The 20724-nt window shown below is 34.8% G+C and overlaps 1 protein-coding gene across 1 annotated transcript; it reads right to left on the bottom strand.

Annotated features, from left to right (window-relative positions):
• Positions 1–4169: 4169 nt before the first annotated feature.
• Positions 4170–7009, bottom strand: LOC140865549 (transcription factor bHLH71). Its single transcript, XM_073270224.1, has 3 exons — positions 6519–7009; positions 5238–5627; positions 4170–4465 (listed from the first exon to the last, which is right to left on the bottom strand). The coding sequence occupies exons 1-3, from the start codon at positions 6858–6860 to the stop codon at positions 4367–4369; spliced, it is 831 nt and encodes a 276-aa protein (XP_073126325.1). The 5' UTR covers positions 6861–7009; the 3' UTR covers positions 4170–4366.
• Positions 7010–20724: the final 13715 nt, after the last annotated feature.

Here is a 20724-nt window from a genome sequence, read left to right as displayed (position 1 = left end):
ACAAACTTCTAGTACCCGTGCCCACATGGTGCATTCGTATTTTCTTAACTTTATTATATAATGTAAATACTAAATTTCATGGACCATATTAACTTGGGAGCAATATTACCAATTAATTGGATTTATGAAAACACACACACACAGTGACACACCCCCTATGCTCACAATTCAGGTTTTGCGTCACATTTCCGTTAATTCGTTTGCTCCATAAATTGGACTTAGCATTGAAAAACCAAAAAATTAATTTTGTACTTAATTTTCCTCATATAATTTTATGTTGCGTCTTATATGAAACAATCTCACGAATCTACATACATAAAATGGTCTCACTTGATTCATACTAGAGTGAAAAATAATATTTTTTTTAATAAAAAATTAATATTTTTCATAGATACGATAGGGTAACAAATCCATCTAAAGAAATTGATCCATCTTATATAATTTTTGGTGATAATTAGTTATTGACCACGTGAAAATGAATAAATTTATTCGACAAATGATGGTTTTGTTATATTCGACGTTACTAATTATTTAAGTCGTTACATCTATACTATTTATTTAAGTATCAGATTCTTTAGAGGCTTCACACACACACACACACACACTGAATATATATTTACATATTACAAATTAAATGATACTCATCAAACTACAAAAGTCCAATACCACCTACGATAACAAATACATATAGGAATCTGCTACACATCTTGTTGTTATTGTTGTTATTATTATCATTGTGAAACAAAAGTAGAATTAAAATAATGTACGTATAAAATAGGCCAGAAATGTATATATTTGGTAAAATCATAATTATAATTCTAAATATAGCAATACATTTGTAATTATTTTATATTGAACTATCCCAATTGAACAATGGCAATATTAATATAGAGCACAGATAGGGAAATTGTATGTATTTTCCATTTTAGTGTCTGAATCACCAAATCTTGCAAGTTTCATGGTAAGTAAATTGTCCATTTCACAACCCCAAATCCTTCCATCTGGACAAATTTTGAAAATATCATTATTTTGGTTAATTTCCAATCCGGAAATCAGTGGCCGTCAGTTGCTTGGCTACACAATACGATGATAATGAATTTAACTAGCTCCAACTCATAGTAATTTTTTTTTTCAAAATTTAATAATGGATTTTGAAAATTTTCATTTAACTTGCTATTTGAATATTTGTGCAATAATTACTTTTATGGGCACCCACGGTAAGCACTTATGTGAGTATCGGCTGATATTGTGTCCTCATGATTACATTACTGGTAATTATATATGTAATCTGGCGAAACTTGGGTACCTCTAATTATATAAATATTATGTGAAAATTTGCTAAATTCTGGTGGCTAGCTAAAAATCTGATTTTTCTTGAATTTTTTAACATCCAATATTAAAAGTAAATTTTAGATTATAATTTTTAGGGTTACTTAAAAGAATGTGGAAGAGAGATATGCATCCAAATTCACCCCACCGGAGTTGGATACCATTTCTGGTCCCTATCAAAGTACCACAAAATGACACAATCCTTAATGAGGCTGCAGATTTATTTTACACTAAGAAACAAAGCCTGAAAGCAATTTGCATCGATCCTGCAAATTCTTGTGCAGATTTCTCTGAACCTAAATATACAAATGGGACTTGTTTTTCTTTTCTTTTTTAAATATATATATATATATATATTAAATATTGCAGACAGTCTATATTTCCAGGGTTTATATATTTTGTGTATATATATAAAATTTCATGACAGCTAGCTAATTTTAGGGTGGGCGATTCAGAGTTTGTGCATACGCTTAATCCCAACACCACCTCTTCATTCTGTGGAGCTCATTGGTTTCACAAAATATATATAATATATAGTATATATGTATGCATATACATACATGATAATGCATGCATATCTTGAGAGATATATGATGAAAACAAATTTCTTTTTTTAAAATTTTTTTTTTTCGCTCTATATTCTGTGATATTCGGATAGCCCTGGACTAAATCGGAGTTGAACTAGGTCGTTTCCGGTCGACCATGATAGAGTGAACGCTCTCGTACGTGATCTATTGATCTCTTCATGCACAAGTCGAAACAAAAATCTTACTTAAATACATCTTTGTGTTACGTTTGTATTATTAAATCTAGCTAGGGGTGCAAACGAACCAAGTAGCAGTAGCTTGGCATGCCAAAAATTACATACTCAAACGAGCTAGCTCGATCAATCAGTAAATACTTGGTAAATTTTGAATGACTCATAGTCAGAACAAACCTAAAAAGCTTGATTTTCGTAACCATCAACGATCGAGCTCTGGTCGAGCCACTCGCAATTCAACATGCGAACATACAGAAATATCAATCGAGCTGATCTAGCAGCCTCATCTAACTCGAGTATTTATTTTTAAGACAATTTAAAATGGTTTGCTCGAAAAAAAAAATAAAGAAAATATTTATAATTAGGAAATGGACCACATATAGAATTAGCTAGGAACATGTATAAATCATATTTCGTTGTTTGTTTCAATCATGAAAAAGACTAGACATCATTCGGATGGTTTTGTTCTTATTATCTCCTTCATAGACATGCATATGCATATATATACATTCCTTGAACGAGATTTAACCAAGTTTTCAGAAGATGCTTTCTGTTCCCCGAAACAAAGATAATACAACTCACTCTTTATTAAAATAAATCAGAAAGATTTTGGAAATTATGCATTGCATGTGTGATCGGTTACTAAATAAATCGAAAAAAAATAAAATAACTTTCGGTAAAACAATAAGCATTCGAATTTATAATTGACATCAGAGTTAAAGGTCGATCACTCACATGTTTAATCCCGATGAATTGCAAGGTTTTTCAATATTGGCATAGTGATTGTTAGTGATTAACAATTAGTAGAGATCGATTGAAAGGTAGCGTCACGGTTTAACCTTATTTGATTTGCATCTTTACTGCCATGCTAGCTACATATGTATATATATATATTTTATAAACGAAATTAATTACTTCTTAAAACTCATATATATAAATATAAACGAGTGAGGACTTTGTGGATAATGTACGAGAAGAGGATGCCCTCACATAAAATATATAACGTACCGACGGAGCATGAAAATTTAACTCGCCATGAAGAAAAAAATATGGTAAAATTAACTGAGATGAGAAATGTTGGTAATTAATAATTTTATTCTGTTACGTACGTACACGGGACGTTAATGTCGTGATTTTTTTTTTAAAAAAAAATTCGTATTATATCTCACGCAGTTCGTATTATTTAAAATTTATGCACTTAATATTTAATAACATGCATGCCCGATTAACTAAGAAAGCTAGAATTTATTTTAAAACTCTTTGGAACTGCATGAAAATTAAAAACCGTGAAAATAGGCTAAAGATGCAAAAATTAGAGAATATTTTTGAAAAAAGTCCAAAAAATCGAAGGGAAAATAACGGATATAAGCAGTAAAAAGTCTTATACATTCAATTCCATTTTCATATTCTGTTCGTTCAGTACACAAACTTCTAACTAAATTTATTGTGTTATTTTATTATATACATGTTTCAAAATTTTTTGTACTTGATGTGCATGGGATTAGACCTAGACTCGGCAATGAATATCCTCATGGGATCCGACGCCACACCATTCATTTATTCTTCCATGCATTAATTAATGAGGACGAGGTAAAGTTAGTTAAGCCATGATGTCGATTTTAATATATATGAATTATGCTACATGTACAATAAAAGTTACATATAAAATTATACATTTTTTTTTGAAATTATACGAAATTATCTCAAATGTACTATAATTGAGAAGAACTCTTTTAATTTAGCGCATTTGGAATAGTTTAGTAATTTTAAATTAACTTGTAACCATGTGCATAACCTTAATTGTACATATAGACAAGTTATCATTTTTTTTCCTTTCTATACATCCAAATAATTCCAACCAGCATGATTCGATCGCTATCCTAACATGAGTAATAACTGGCTCGAACGACCCAAATGTTTAGTAACTAAATTATGACTGATCAACAAAAGTTGGAAAAAAAAAATGTTCGAGAAATATCCCTCGATTGATCATATATATTAAAACCATTTCGCAGTAATTACCAAAAGAAAGCACTTTAAATTAGTTCCAATTATTTTTGAACAAAAGTGACATCTCCAAACCATATATACCATAAATTAATACAAGGCTACGCATGCGATATTGATAAATAGAAACCTATTAACAATCGAACAGAATAGACAGCAAAAACGGGAAAAATAAAAATAATAGTAATTAAAAAAAAGTTTGATAATTTACTAAGAAATAAAAATATAATAACATGGGATTATTATTATAGGGTAGGTGCGTAGGATTAATTAACAACATAGGATGGCTTCCTCTTCAATTATTCTAAGCATGTGGTGAACTGCACTAGCTATGTCATCCGCTGAATTCAGTTGGCAACCTTCTTCCACCTGCAAAGTCAATTTAGTAAATTATGTTTAATCATTAATATAAAAACATATATATATTTCCTAAATTATTCAGAATCACTATTCACTCACATATATAATATATATTGGGATCCAAATGTCTATGTTTGACCATACTACTACGTAGGGGTGAAAGCACACTGGTTGTTGCATAAAAAACTGTCAGGATGATGGATAATAAAGTTATGACTCATTATTATAAATATTAGCTGCATTAATATTGTTCAAAACGAATTATTTGACTTGGTTTTGCCCCCTTGTGTACGAAATAAAGTAGCAATGCATGAATGGACCCAAAAAATCAAATTATTTGGCATCATTTAATTTGCCCTATTGTATACGAAACAAAAATAGTTCGAATGACCCAAAAAATGATCATATTCAAAAAAAAAAACCCAAGATCGATATATACAAGTATATATATCATCAATCTAAATTTTAAAAGTAAAATCATGCATGGTTATTTATAAATATATATATACGAATAATTTGAGTCAAATCTGTACACAGTATCTGATGTAAAAGTACGTGTAGCATGTGTAAAAGTAGATTCTTTTGCATGCTCTTGTCATTTTTCTACAGTTTCTGTTTTGTTACCACTCTACAGTATACATACCAAACACCACCCCACCCCACCACACAACCCACCTACCCCCGTCCTCCCGCCAAACACCCAAAAAAACACACACACATATACATACATATATATGAATTATAATGGGGTGTGGGGGATTGTACGTAATTAAGTAAGTACCTTGGCACTGATAGAGTAGAGCACAAGCGAGTCGAGCGTGGTGACATTGAGGTGAAGTATGGTGAAACACACTGAATGAAAGGCGGCGACGATCTTGGAGAGCTGGCGGACCCTCCTCCGTGACAGGATCCGAATGCTGGCGTGTGTCTCGATCAAGGTCACCTCGATGTCCGCCACTGCCGCCTTGCTCTGCGACGTGTACTTGTTGTTACCGCCGCAGCTGAACTGCGGATACGTGAAGAATTGAGCGAATGGGTTCTGCGGATCGGCCTTGTTGGGTGACATTTTGGCGTGGATGAGCTTGTGTTTCTTGGCTTCAAGCGACTGCAGTGTTTGTTCCAGTTCCTTCACGAACTCTATGGCGCCTCCCACTATGGACGCCTGGTCACCCTGAGAACCAATTTTTTCAACTTAAATCATCCTCTATATTAATTGTATATATATTCTCATGTTTAAAAAAACGAAACAAGTTAGGAGAAGCAATGATTCTTAAGTTAATAAGTGACAAAATAAATGCATGGGATTAATTAATATTAATATAATAAAAATAGAGGAGATTCTAGTCTTCAGGTTGATTACTAATTACTATTACCACTTTGTCATATATGTTTGGCTTCTACCTCACAGAATTATAACAACAACGTACGTCCAAAAACAACACAACATGTGAATATTAATTAATATACGAGCTAGACTCACTGGACTATATAGCAATATTAACCATTTCATAATGATACATACATACATACATACATATATATTTGCTAAATAAATAGTTGGAGATATTAAATACACTTTAGCTCTCTAATTTATAACTAAGGTAATTTGAAAATTAATTGCTTTGAAAATTAAATGTGATGCATGAATTTGTTTAATTTCTTCAAAAATTCTACATTAATTCTTTGCACAATATCATTAATTGTGGATAGATTTTCCCTTTTTTTTTTTTTTTTTTAAAAAAAACACCATTTTCACCAACAAGTTTTAAAATTATTTTTAATTAGTCGATCGGATGTCCAATTATGCTAAACTAGACCCCCAAAAAAAAAAAGTAAATTGGCGGTTTAATGAGAATTGAGAAGCAAAATACTTTTGTAATAATTAAACCCAAAGGGAAAAGAAAGTAACTTAAAAAAATCAAGAATGATTATTCGTGACGACACATAAAAAATAAGAAGTTATAAGAACCCCTTTCAATTTCCAAAAAGAAAAAAAAGAATATTTATTAAAAAAAAAAAAAATTGTGAAGAACACAAAATGGAAGAAAAAAGAAAAGAATACCCTTTGCACATAAGATTCAGGCATGAGGGATCTGAGGACAGCCAAATGCTCATTCATCTGCTTCCGTCTGTTCCTCTCCACAGCAATGTGCGTCATTCTCTGAGTCTCAGCTTCCTCCTTGTTCTTGCAAACCCTCGGCCTCCTCCGCCGCTTCTTCCGGCCCTGCACCGCCGCAGGCCTCTCGGCGGGAGCCTCGCTGCAGCTCCTCTGGGCGGCTGCGGCGATTTCTTGTGGGGCTAGCAGTACTGCTGCTGAAGAGGAGTCATCATTGCACACACCAATTATTGAGTCGTACATGATGAAATTCAAGAATTCATTGGAAGAGAGGGCTTCTAAAGCCATGTTTGGGGATTTGCTTTTTTTTTTTTTTTTGATTCTCTTTTTATACTGGCCTGGCCTGGTCTGGTCTGGTCTGGGGGACGGAACAACCCCCACCCCCTATATACTATTTGACTTGCTTTTCTATATTGCAAAAGGCTTCAATCATTTTATTGTCTTTCTTCAAACCTTTTTAAAGAGAGATATAAGAAACTTGAGGTCATCCCATCCTCTCTCTCTCTCTCTCTCTTTAACTGCTTTTTTTTTTTTTTTTTTTTTAAATATTAATGGTTATTTGTGTACACTTGTATTTTATGGATTATCATTCGATAAAATACTTATTGTTATTAATAGTTTGTACTCCTCCAACTTAATAATATAGTACCATAGTACGTGGGACACGCACATTATATGTGTTAAAAAATAATTATTGAGTTTGTTTTTTATGAGACGTGTCGATTCAATACGTATTTACGGTAAAAAAATAATATTTTCTCAATGGTTGGGTGAGGTCGATGATGTATCTCTAAAAATTGATATGTGAGACTACGTCATTAGAATTTTTTGTGTTTTTTTTACATGGTGAAGATCTACATAAAATAAGTTGTAAATTAATGAAAAATAAGTATTACTTTTTGTAACAAAGAAGTAGTTATGCCAACTGAGCAAAAGTAATAACTAGTGTATTCCCTTTTTTTTATGTGTTATGTACTTGTATAACTCGAATAATTTTCTAAACAGCGTGCAAAATAACATTATTATATGTAATATATGATTTTACTTTATATATTTATATTAAATTAATACAATTATTTTAAAAGATGAAAGATATAAATGGATGATCTTTTACACCAGGGTTTTTAATTATGCGACCATAATTAGTTTGATAAATACATCTGCAATCTGCATACGTCGTTTCCTTTTTTTTCCACCAACTTTTTTACACAACACCTACGTGTCCTCTCACGTGTGGGACATATGATATTATGCACTTTGACCCCTCCAATTTTTGTGTTTTAGCAGCTTGAGTCCTTTCTACTTTGTCACTCTCACACGTGTGAGAGCATATGCCTACACGTCATGGGAATATATACAAACATATATATATATATATGTATATATATATATATATATATATATATATATATATATATATATATAGCTGATGTGCAAATTCTCGCTTAGGCTTATAGTATATATGCATCACATTGTAAATGGATTGATAATATAATATACCAATATTATATATTGATTAAGAAAGGTCAAATTAAATTTTCAATACTTTAGTTTTTCAAATAAACTGAATCAATAAGTTTGCGGATTCTATTATAAAATCAAGATACAACAATCGATAATGTTAGATTCTTTATCGGATTAAATAATCATACACCGTATCCTTTCATATATCTTTTTCCTTGTTTAAATCGTTTCTATTCATATATATAAAATGACTCCACAATCGAATGAGTGTTCGAGTTAGGATAATAAATCATTATTTAATCAGTATTGTTAAGAAGTTTGATTCATCTTACTACATACACTTTGTCCAATGTGATTTACCTAAACAATATGGTTTGCAAGTTATTGTGTTAGCATGAAAGTTTATTCAATACAAATGACTAGAAGTTATAATGTTTAACATAGTAGGAAAATTATATATATATATATATATATATAATGTGATTGGATATCATAAAGTAATTTTACGTGGCGATATATGTAAAGATAATAAGCATGAAATTCGATAAATCAATTAATTATATACGATAAGAACTTAAAATAAAGCGTTTTAAATATTTTATAAATGGAAAAAAAATAAAGTACCTGTTTGAATCAAATTTTTGTAAAATTTTTCAAAATTTTTTAAATATTGTTTTTCAAATATAATATTTAAATAATAATTTAGAGATGTTTTTTTTCATGTTTTTATAATAATAAAATATTTCATCAACTTTAAAAATATTTTTATAAAATAGTTGTTTAAACATATTTTTATTATTAAAACAACTTTTAAAATATTTTATAAAGACTATTTAAGTAAAAACATTTTATGAATAATCTCATTCGTTACTTTTTTAACCTCTACACTAAAAAAAAAAAAAAACAGAAGAAGAAGAAAGAAAACGGAACTTAATTAATGGCTATATTAATTGAGGCCTATTTAATGTTTATTAATTTCAAAAAGATGAGTTTGAAATTCTGGCAGAATGTCTGCAAAGTAGGAGTGTGTGGGACCCAAATCTATTTTGAAGTTTATGCATAAAAACAACACATCAAAGCTGTACAAAAAGCCACTGCTCTTCAATCTTTTAGATGATATTAATTAATATTAATTATTTTATTATTACAAAAATAATAATATATTTCTGTATTTGGGATCTGGAAAAGAGGCTCTGTCTCACTGCTCACCGTAGATAATACTGTATGCTAATAATATAATGTATACTATTATTTATATATATGTATACATACACAAATTGCCTATACGTCCGCTGTATCGTAAAACGTATCATTACTTTTTATAACATTTTTTATATTAACCAATTATTTATGTATATCTGATTGAGGAATTATGCTAAAACTTGTAGTTTTTTTTTTTTGAACAAATGTTAAAACTTGTAGTTGAGCATTTTAAGGAGTGATATTTTATTTAATTATTTATTTAGTTAGAGCGACTTTCTGAGTAGGAGTATTTTCGTTAATTAAATGTGTAATTATATTGTGAATTATTATTATTTAATTAGAAGATCGTAATGATAAGGGGTATATTAGGTATTTTAAAATTTTGATATTTTGGCCATTTTAGTATGTAATAATTATTTTGTAAATTATCATTGGTAGAATAAATTTTTGTAGTAAGGTGTTAAAGGTGAATGCAATTATTGTTTTTGTTTTTGTTTTTGTTTTTTTGAGTTGAGGAAAGAGAATTTTGTTACAATTAAATCTCGATTCGATACCTCGTCTCATATTTGGGACTTTGGTGTCAGATGAGTTACACATCATCGGCTTATTGTTTTTGTTGAGTAGATAAATCGAAGTATAATATTTGAGTTGATGTACAGTTTAAAAAATTTGTGTTGTATAGTTATCGTGAGTTATAAAATTTGATAAAACGAAAAGTATCTGATACTTCCAATACAATATTTAAAAATTAATATATTACGACATCAAATAATTACATGTTCTTATCCCTCGACTGAGAAATATAAGTAGTATACATAATATCGATATCTATACATGTCTCAATTTATGTTTTAAAGAGTTTCATAAATATTTAATTAGAAGGATGGAAGGGTGAACAATAATTTAATAGTGGTCATTATTATAATTTTGGAGAAAATTTACAAATTTTATACACAAAAACTTTATATACGAGATAGTCTTACAAATGAAATAGATTTTCGATTCGATTCGATCAATAAAAAAATTTTATTTTTAACTGCACATGTGAGTCAGATTGACCCATCTAAATTTATGAGATCGTCTAATAGTATATCTACTCAATTTAATATTGGTACTGATAACATAGTCATAATTAGTTTGTATCTCTTAATAATAATAATAATAATAATAATAATAATAATAATAATATTATTATTATTATTATTATTATTTAATATTATTATTATTATTATTATTATTATTATTATTATAACAATAGCTGCAAAAAGAAATAATATGATTGTTAGGATAAGTTTTGGTGTTTGACAAAACACGAAGGTATATATTCAAGCAGTCCAGTCGAAGTTCAAGCATTCCAAGATTAAGAAATCCAGTCAGATATTGTATTTATGAAGTTCAAGACCAGTTAAAAGAATCAGTTCATATGATCAGTCCAATATCAGGACTGCTCAAGAGATTAATCAATCGGACAAACTGGTGCATAAAAAGCCAACTTCCTAATAAGAATATATTACCCGACTGCTCGAACATCCACAGAAAATGGAAAAATTATTTCAAATATAAGAGTCGTTGTATGATCCACACATTTCTATCAAAAGATTTGCAACTTCATTAAAAGCTCTCATAAAGACATGTTGAAGATCTAGATACAATGGAGACAAACATTAAAGTATATCAAGTCGAACTTTGCAAGATGTATGCATATATATATAATTAAAGAATGAGAGAGAGAGAGAGAGAGAGAGAGAGAGAGAGAGATATACACAAGATATAAATTGTCAAAGTACTCTTCGAGCATCCTTTTTAATTGGTGTGATGAGATTATTAATGTATAGATATAATGTTGGATAAAATAAGAGATAGTAAAATTTGTGATAATTTTATTATTTGTTTGGTAGTATTTTTGAGTTATTGATAAAATCAGTGATTATTCTTGCAATGACCATTTTACCCCTTCTTTACCATTTTTTTTCCCCAAACCAAACAAAGCTGGATATTGGTAATAAGCATCCTTCTCAGCACTATCCAGATCGAATATTTCCATCTCGTTCTCTACTGATACCGTTGCGCTAGATTTGGATCTTATACTCCAGTTCATATGTTCCTTCCAATCCATTTTTTTTACGACGACTTCCGATCCATCTCGTTCTCTCCTAATACATGTTGTTGTTCTTGTTTCGGAAGAGGAGATAGATTTCGAGACTCAATCTGGGCACGACGCAATGAAATAAGAAGGTAAGAAGAAGGTGGAAGAAGTTTGCGAACCGAATCACTGATAAGTTCGCTGACGAAGACGAGTTATTCACGCAAAGGAAGAAACTCAACATCAGCTCTAAGAAGCCTAATCTTTAGACTGCGGTTGTTTATATTTCTGATTAATCCATGTTAACTTGTCTATTGGTTTTATGTTCTTGCCCAATCTTTTGTCGGTTAGCATCTATTGAACATTGTAAAAATCGAAAGAGAAAACTGATTGGGCGAAGAGAGTTCAGACCTTCGAAGCGAGAAAAATGAAGGGAGGAACAAGCGTCTATGAGAGAGTATGATGGTGGTTGCATTAACAAATATTAGGCCAAAGGGTAATAATGCCAAAAAATAACTAGTCCTAGGCACTGTACACAGCCGGCTTAATAATACTACCTGTGAAGCGTGGACAATAATACCGCATTTTTCAGTTGCTACAGTGGTTTTTTAACGGGCCCTGCGGATTACCTATTTTCGTTAAAATGCTACCAAACACTTGATTATCCCCTTATCCGAAGGCAATTCGAGCTATCAAACGGGGCCTTAAAGAATCATATTATATGTAGTGACTTTGCATTAAATCACCTACTAACTGACAACTAATAGCATGCATTAAACTTAATAAAGCAAGAATGCTTAACAGAGTAAAACGTGCGGAAACATAATCCATAATTTTACATATTAGCTTAGTAAAACGTATCCAGGCTTAATACTGTAGTGATACAACCAAATCGAAAAGCTTAAAAGTAAACATTATACAGCTATATCGAATCTTGTTGTATAAAATCCCCTGAAAAGTTCCGGCTCCCTAGTCCTGCCTCGAGCTATCGGCTCCGTCCATCCTGCGACTTGCCCGGTGGAATAGGGTGTCCAAGATAACAACTAGGACGTGAGCGCTAACGCCCAGTACATAAACATGAGTACAAGTATATATATGATGCATGCAACATGATGACTGGTAAATGGTCATATGAAAAGTCATGCTCAGTACCGGCGCCGCATGAGTTCTGCCACCGCATGGATCAACCTCTGGGTGCAACCATACTCGTCTAGTACACCAGAGTAGTCAGACATACAAGTCCCCGCCGTCGCGGTACTCTAAGTGGCAGACTATCGAGTATAGAGCTGAGCGGCTCTATAATCAGGTATAACAAAGTATAGGCTCAAAGTGTATGTGCACATGATATATGAATATAGAAAGCGGTAAAACATACATCATGCCACATAATAATGCCAAATAAATGCAACATATAAACATGTATACTCACTGGAAATCTCAGTGAATGTGTACGTACCTCTAGGCTAGTTCAAGTCTAGTAGGATCATAGGTTCCAAGCCTATATTCAAAAGTTCAATGTATCACTACACAAGTTCTATAAGTCTTAACTAAGCTAATAAATACTCCCAAAACTTAAATAGATTCTCGGACCATACCTACGTACGTCAATAGCCCTTTGGAGTCGCTAGCCACGGATGACTATAACCATGCCTTTATTATTCTAGAACCTTACTATAAACCGATAGAGCCCTCAAGTTTATACCTCACACTATAAAACTGAAGAAGAAAACTCGGAATTCGTAATTCAAAATGAATCCCGGAGACCCCTATTTATCGGCCAAACTCCCGACCACGACCGAAGCTTCCAATCCGGCTCACTGAGTGCATGCGTGACACATCAGGATCGGATCTTCCGATTCGGAGATCGGAGCTTCCGATCTGCTCTACGTTTGACACTTGTCAAAACTCGTGGCTGAGTCATCGCACATTGCTGGGAGCTGAGGATCGGAGCTTCCGATCGTGCCTTAGTTCTGAAGTAGTCAAGCTCTTTTCGGTGCTTCCGATCTGCAGGGTTCAGAACTTCTGATCTGGGTTCGGAGCTTCCGATCTTGTCCATGCTTGGAAGTCCAATTCTTAACTCTTAATCATGATTATTATATTATTATCTTAAAATGGAATCTGAGTTACTACATTCTCCCCACCTTTAAACATTTCGTCCGCGAAATAAAATATAAAGACAAATCAAGATAACAATATGAAACATCAAACCATGTTTTATTACAACAACTGTAATTACATCTTTACATGATAATCAAAAGTATAAAGCAAACAACTCAGGATATTCTTCTCGCATACGGCTCTCGATTTCTCAAGTTGCTTCTTCGACGCCTCGACACTGCCACTGTACCATCACAAGTGGTATAGTCTTGTTCCGAAGAACTTTTTCCTTCCTGTCTAGGATACGGAGTGGTCGTTCAACATACGACAGATCTGGTTCTAGCTGAACATCAGTAGGCTGGATAATATGTGACTCATCAGCTATATACCGTCGAAGTAACGATACATGAAAAACATCATGTATACTGAAAGATATGGCGGTAACGCCAAACGATAAGCAATATCTCGAATCTTCTCCAGTATTTGGAAAGGCCCAATGAAACGAGGTGACAACTTGCCTTTCACACCGAATCTCATCACCTTCCTGAAAGGTGATACTCGCAGGAACACATATTCACCAGGCTCGAATTGAAGTGGTCTGCGGTGAATATTAGCATAACTGGCTTGCCGATCTTGAGCAGCTTTGATCCTACGCTTGATCAAATCTACCTTGTCTACAATCTGCTGCACCAGCTCGGGACCCTCAACTTGCCGTTCCCTGACCTCATCCCAGAATAGCGGAGTACGACATCGTCGAACATACAATGTCTCGAAAGGTGCCATATCAATACTCCGATGATAACTATTATTGTAGGCAAATTCTATCAAAGGTAACTGATCCTGCCAAGACAAACCAAAATCCATGACAGAAGAACGTAGCATATCCTCCAATGTACGAATCATCCGTTCCGACTGCCCATCAGTCTCCAGATGATATGCAGTGCTCAAAATCAGAGTGGTACACAACGCCTGTTGAAAAATACCCCAGAAACGTGAGGTAAATCGCGGGTCTCTATCACTGACTATGCTCACTGGAATCCCATGCAATCGCACTATCTCCTGGATGTATAAGCGTGCCATGCGATCATAAGAATACTCCTGGTTGTAAGGAATAAAGTGTGCTGATTTCGTCAAATGGTCAACAACGACCCAGATAGCATCACACTGACGTGAAGTCATAGGCAAGTGGATGACAAAATACATAGTCACATGCTCCCACTTCCATTCGAAAATCTCAAGATTCTGCAGTAATCCACCTGGTCGTCGGTGTTCAGACTTAACCTGTTGACAAACCAAACATCGAGAAACAAATTGATATACACTCCGCTTCATCCCTTTCCACCAGAATCTAGTTCGCAAGTCTTTATACATTTTCATAATTCCAGGATGAACTAACAATCGACTCATGTGAGCTTGAGAAAGAATATCATTCCTGAGCTCCGCAACATCAGGTACAACTACTCGATTCGATAAGCACAATAAACCATCTGCCTGATAATGGAATCCAGATGTATTAACTCCATTGGCTAGACGTGCCAAACGCTGAGTCTTAACATCAGATATCTGAGCTTATCAGATTTGAGAGTACAATGCTGGCTCAGATAAAATAGTATACAACCGAATCCCATTTCTTCCTTCCTTATGCTTGAGCGTAAAACTCAGTGAACAACATTACTGAATCATATGAGATAAATCACTAGTTTGAAGTGCAGAAAGTCTCACCTGCCGACTCAAGGCATCAACAGTAAGATTAGCAGAACCTGGATGATAATTGATCTCGCAGTCATAATCTTTCAGTAAGTCCATCCAGCGTCTCTGTCGCATATTCAACTCCGCCTGAGTGAATAAATACTTCAAACTCTTGTGATCTGTGAATATCTCAAATTTCTCGCCATAAAAATAATGCCTCCAGATCTTTAGTGCAAATACAATGACGGCTAACTCAAGATCATGCACTGGATAATTATTCTCATGCGTCTTCAACTGTCGAGAAGCATAAGCAATAACATGTCCATGTTGTGTCAGAACACATCCTAACCCCTGACCAGAGGGATCAGTGTAGACAACATAACCTCTTGATCCAGAAGGTAGAGCTAGCACAGGTGCAGTAGTAAGACGTCTATGCAGCTCGTGAAATGACTCTTACAATCCGAGGACCATATGAAGGAAACATCTTTTCGAGTAAGCTGAGTCAAAGGCCTGGCCAATTGTGCAAAATTCTCGATGAACCGACGGTAATAACCAGCTAGACCCAAGAAACTTCAAATCTCAGCAACCGTCATCGAACGAGACCAGTTCAACACTGCCTTTATCTTACTTGGATCCACAGATATTCCTTCACTTGAAATCACATGACCGAGAAATACTACCCAATCAAGCCAAAACTCGCACTTGCTCAATTTTGCATACATTTGCTTCTCTCGTAACGTTTGCAATACAATCCTCAGATGCTGTGCATGCTCATTCTTTTCATGAGAACAAACAAGAATATCATCAATGAATACAATGACGAACCTATCCAGATATTCTCAAAATATGATTCATCAGATTCATAAAGACTGCCGGTGCATTCGTCAAACCGAATGACATTACCAGAAATTCATAATGCCCGTATCTGGTTCTAAAAGCAGTCGTAGAAATATCTGAGTCTCGTACCCGCATCTAGTGGTATCCCGATCTTAGATCTATCTTCGAATAGACAGAAGTACCCTGTAATTGATCGAACAAATCATCAATTCGCGGCAAAGGATACTTATTCTTGATGGTGACACGATTCAACTGCCTGTAATCAATATATAATCGCATCAATCCATCCTTGTTCTTGACGAACAAAACAGGTGCTCCCACGGAGAAACACTCGGATAAATATATCCCTTATCAAGTAGATCCTGCAACTGCTGTTTCAATTCCCTCATCTCTGACGGTGCCAAACGATAAGGTGCTTGGGATATGGACGTAGTTCCTGGTACTAGATCAATATCAAATTCAACTTCTCGAACCGGAGGAAAACCAGGAATCTCATTAGGGAATACATCAGGAAACTCGCTGACAACCGGTAACTGATCAATACCCGTACTACTCATGGACATATCAACTGCATAGATGAGGTAGACCTCCCCACCTGACTCTAAGACATGACATGCCTTCAAAGCCGATACAAGTGGCATCGGAGGTCGCGCACCCTCACCATAAAAGTACCAGCTCTCACCCTCATCAGGATGAAACTGTACCAGACGTTGATAACAATCCACATAGCCTGATACAAAGTCAACATATTTATTTCCAAAATACAGTCAAAATCTTCCAACGCTAGAATCATCAGATTAGCAGACAACACATGACCCTCAAACTCTAGAAGACAACCCATCACTAGACTCTTAGTTACTACCTCCTGCTCCAGCGGAGTAGATACAAATAAATCCAGGTCTAATGATAAATAAGGTAATCTATGCTTCTTAACAAAGCGACTAGAAATAAAGGAATGCGATGCTCCAGTATCAATTAAAACAAGTGCAGGAATACCACATAGTAAAAAGGTACCTGACAACATGCGATCGCTTCCCTTAGTAGCCTGTTCCTGAGATAGAGCAAATACCTGCCCTTGAGTCTGTGGATGGTAACCAGAAGAACTCTGTGGTGCTGGTTGCTGATGTGGAAAAATAGGAGCCTGAGATCCAACCTGTGATCCTGATCCACTAGCAGAACCTATGCGCTGAGGACAATCTCTTCGCAGATGTCCCTGCTCACCACAAATATAACAAGCACTAGTAGCCTTCCGACACGAAGCTGCAGGATGTTTCCAATCACAGTGACTACAAACCTCCTCCTCCTTCTTCTTCTTCCCAAAACGGAACGTACCTCGTGATCCATGAGATCCAAAAGAAGTAGTATTAGAAGAAGACATAGGTCCAGATTGCACAACAGATTGAGCCCTAGGCCCAAGAGATCCACTAGGCTATCCTAGCATCATCAACAATGCTCGCCTGTTGCTGTTATCCACTTGAAGGCAACGGTTCACCAAAGTCTCAAAATATGTCAGATCATCACAAACGACAACTTGTGAATATATATCTTGATTCAAGCCATGCAGAAAGATATCATACTTGAACGCATCACTGCCATTGATATGAGGACTGAAAGTTAGCAGATCAAGCAATCGTTTCTGATATTGATCAATAGTCATTGATCCTTGCCTCAGAGTCAGCAACTCCATAGATCGTGTCTGACGAACTGCTGGAGGAAAATACAGTTTTTGAAACTGCTGACAAAAATCCCCCCAAATCACCTGTCCTATCTCAGTACGTGCTTGAGTAGCCTTGGCATCCCACCATAAGCGTTCTCGATCCTCTAGAACAAATTCTAAAACTTCCTGTTTCTGCTCTTCAGTGCAATCGAAAGCTCGAAAATCACTCTCGAGTTTGGACATCCAACCTTTTGCTCGTTCAGGATTTTCTCCACCCAGTAAAGGCTTCGGTCCTACTTGCATAAACTTATTGATAGTATAGCGACGTCTACCCTCATGAGGACGATGTCGATCCTCATGATTATGGCGATGGTGACGATGATGACCACCTCCCTGGCCAACACTACCGTGACTCTCGTCGGCCATATCCTGAAAAAAAATTGCACATTAAAATCCCAAATGCGCAATAATTACCTAAGACTAGACTAAATCCCAAGTACTAATCCCAAAATCTAAGCATGCTCTAATACAAAAAATGTAGTGACCCTGCATTGAATCACCTACTAACTGACAACTAATAACATGCATTAAACTTAATAAAGAAAGAATGCTTAACAAAGTAAAACGTGCGGAAACATAATCCATAATTTTACATATCAGCTTAGTAAAACATATCCAGGCTTAATACTGTAGTGATACAACCAAATCGAAAAGTTTAAAAGTAAACATTATACAGTTATATCGAATCCTGCTGTATAAAATCCCCTGAAAAGTTTTGGCTCCCTAGTCCTGCCTCGAGCTACCGGCTCCGTCCATCCTGCGACCTGCCCCGTGGAATAGGGTGTCCAAGATAACAACTAGGACGTGAGCGCTAACGCCCAGTACATAAACATGAGTACACGTATATATATGATGCATGCAACATGATGACTGGTAAAGGGTCATATGAAAATTCATGCTCAGTACCGGCGCCACATGAGTGCTGCCACCGCACGGATCAACCTCTGGGTGCAACCACACTCGTCTAGTACACCAGAGTAGTCAGACATACATTTCCCCGCCGTCGCGGTACTCTCAGTGATAGACTATTGAGTATAGATCTAAGCGGCTCTATAATCAGGTATAACAAGGTATAGGCTCAACGTGTATGTGCACACGATCAGAGCTTCCGATTTTGGGATCGAAGCTTCCGATCCGTCTCACTGAGTGCATGCGTGACACGTCAGGATCGGATTTTTTGATCCGGAAATCGGAGCTTCCAATCTGCTCTACGTTTGACACTTGTCAAAACTTGTGGCTGAGTCATCGCACATTGCTGGCAGCTAAGTATCGGAGCTTCCGTTCCTGGATCGGAGCTTTCGATCGTGCCTTAGTTCCGAAGTAATCAAGCTCTTTCCGGTGCTTCCGATCTACAGGGTTCGGAACTTTCGATCTGGGTTCGGAGCTTCCGATCTTGTCCATGCTTGGAAGTCCAATTCTTAACTCTTAATCATGATTATCATATTATTATCATAAAATGGAATCTGGGTTACTACATTACATGCTCATCTTACCCAATTATATTTACATATCAGATCTAAGGATCATCAAGGGGTAAAAAACTCCCAACTGTCTACTGATTCAAAAAAAATTGATCAACTGTCTGAATCTAAGGATTCATTCAATCATTTTTATCTCATATATATTTCGTCGTTAGGACGTGGTATCTTAACTTAGTTGTATACTAGGAGTTTCGATCTGGGCAAAGATAAGTCTTACGATTGGAGTGGGTGTATTATAAGACGTTGTAATAACAAAAGTTTTCTTGTGAATCCTTCTTTCGTGGAAGAAATGGTGACGTAGCAGCAGTTAACTCTCCAAACATACATAAACATATTTGTGTTATTTAAATACCACCTCAACCACTCCATATGTCTGTTCAATCTGTTAGTTGGATTGTTTCCGCAAAAATATGTGTAAGACAATTAACTTTGACACACAAGAAAGATTAGAGTCCTGTTGTTAACAACAAATGTGTCCATAGTTGAAGATTTTCATCTTGAACTGCTCATCTAAGTTCAAAGGAGAAGTACAAATCGATCTTCCAACAAGTGGTATCAGAGAGTGTTCTTTCTCATTTCTGAACATCTGCCAAAATTTCTGGTACACCACCATGAACAACTGCATAAATCAAAACCATGGAGACATATTCTACTGAAAAGAATATCTAGAAGTAGATGATTAAGCAAGTTAACAATGAGAAAACTGAGCAAGTCAAGAATCCTATGATAAAAGAAATTGAAGAATCTTGCAGTTCATCAAGCTCAATTGAGGAGTAAAATAGCTGCTTCATGGCTCATGAAGATCAGCATTCTGCAAGTAAACATGTGCTTATTCATTCATCTACAAGTGAACAAGTACTAAGTTTCAACTCCACTGATCATTTTACACAAGAAGAGTTAGCCAATGCACTGCATGAAATGACTAATGAATATAAATAAATTATGTTTAGCATTTGATGAGGTTATGGCAAAGCAAAATGAACTGCCAAACAAAGCTAATCTAGAGGCGGAGATTGATAAGCTTAAAACTGAAAATAATGAACTACAGGTTAATGAACAATAGTTAAGTTCAGAAAATCTTAAATTAAATGAGCCGATTCAAACCTGGAATAAATTTTCGGTCACTCTAAACACAATATATGAACTGTAGAGACCAGTTAATGATAAGACTGGTCTAGGCTTTAAAGAAGAGTTAAGAAGTTCTGAGGTCGATACTAGACTAAAATTAAATATGTGTAAAAGAAAGTATATTCACTTTGTCAAACCCATGAATAGTATTTCTTCACAGAATGTTGAAACAGTCGAGAATTGGAATAATATCCGAAAATTTGAAATTGGTTATGTTCCTCAGAGTTCTTGTGTAAGGGAAAACTGGAATTCCAATCAAATCAAACACATCTCAATAACTGGAAAAAACAATCATAGATCTCATGAAAGGATAGTTCAAAGAATATATAGGCAATATCATAATGCAAGAAGGGTGAAACCGCATACTGCAAACACACACTCAATTGTGCTCACAGTTTAATGCACATTATACACCTCACAAGACACAAAGCAAAAACTTTATGGGATACAGTC

This window comes from Henckelia pumila, chromosome 4 (assembly GCF_033568475.1).
Source record: "Henckelia pumila isolate YLH828 chromosome 4, ASM3356847v2, whole genome shotgun sequence".
Classification (NCBI taxonomy): domain Eukaryota; kingdom Viridiplantae; phylum Streptophyta; class Magnoliopsida; order Lamiales; family Gesneriaceae; genus Henckelia; species Henckelia pumila.
Note: the sequence above shows the minus strand (reverse complement) of the source record. Positions and strands in the feature narration are given on the sequence as shown.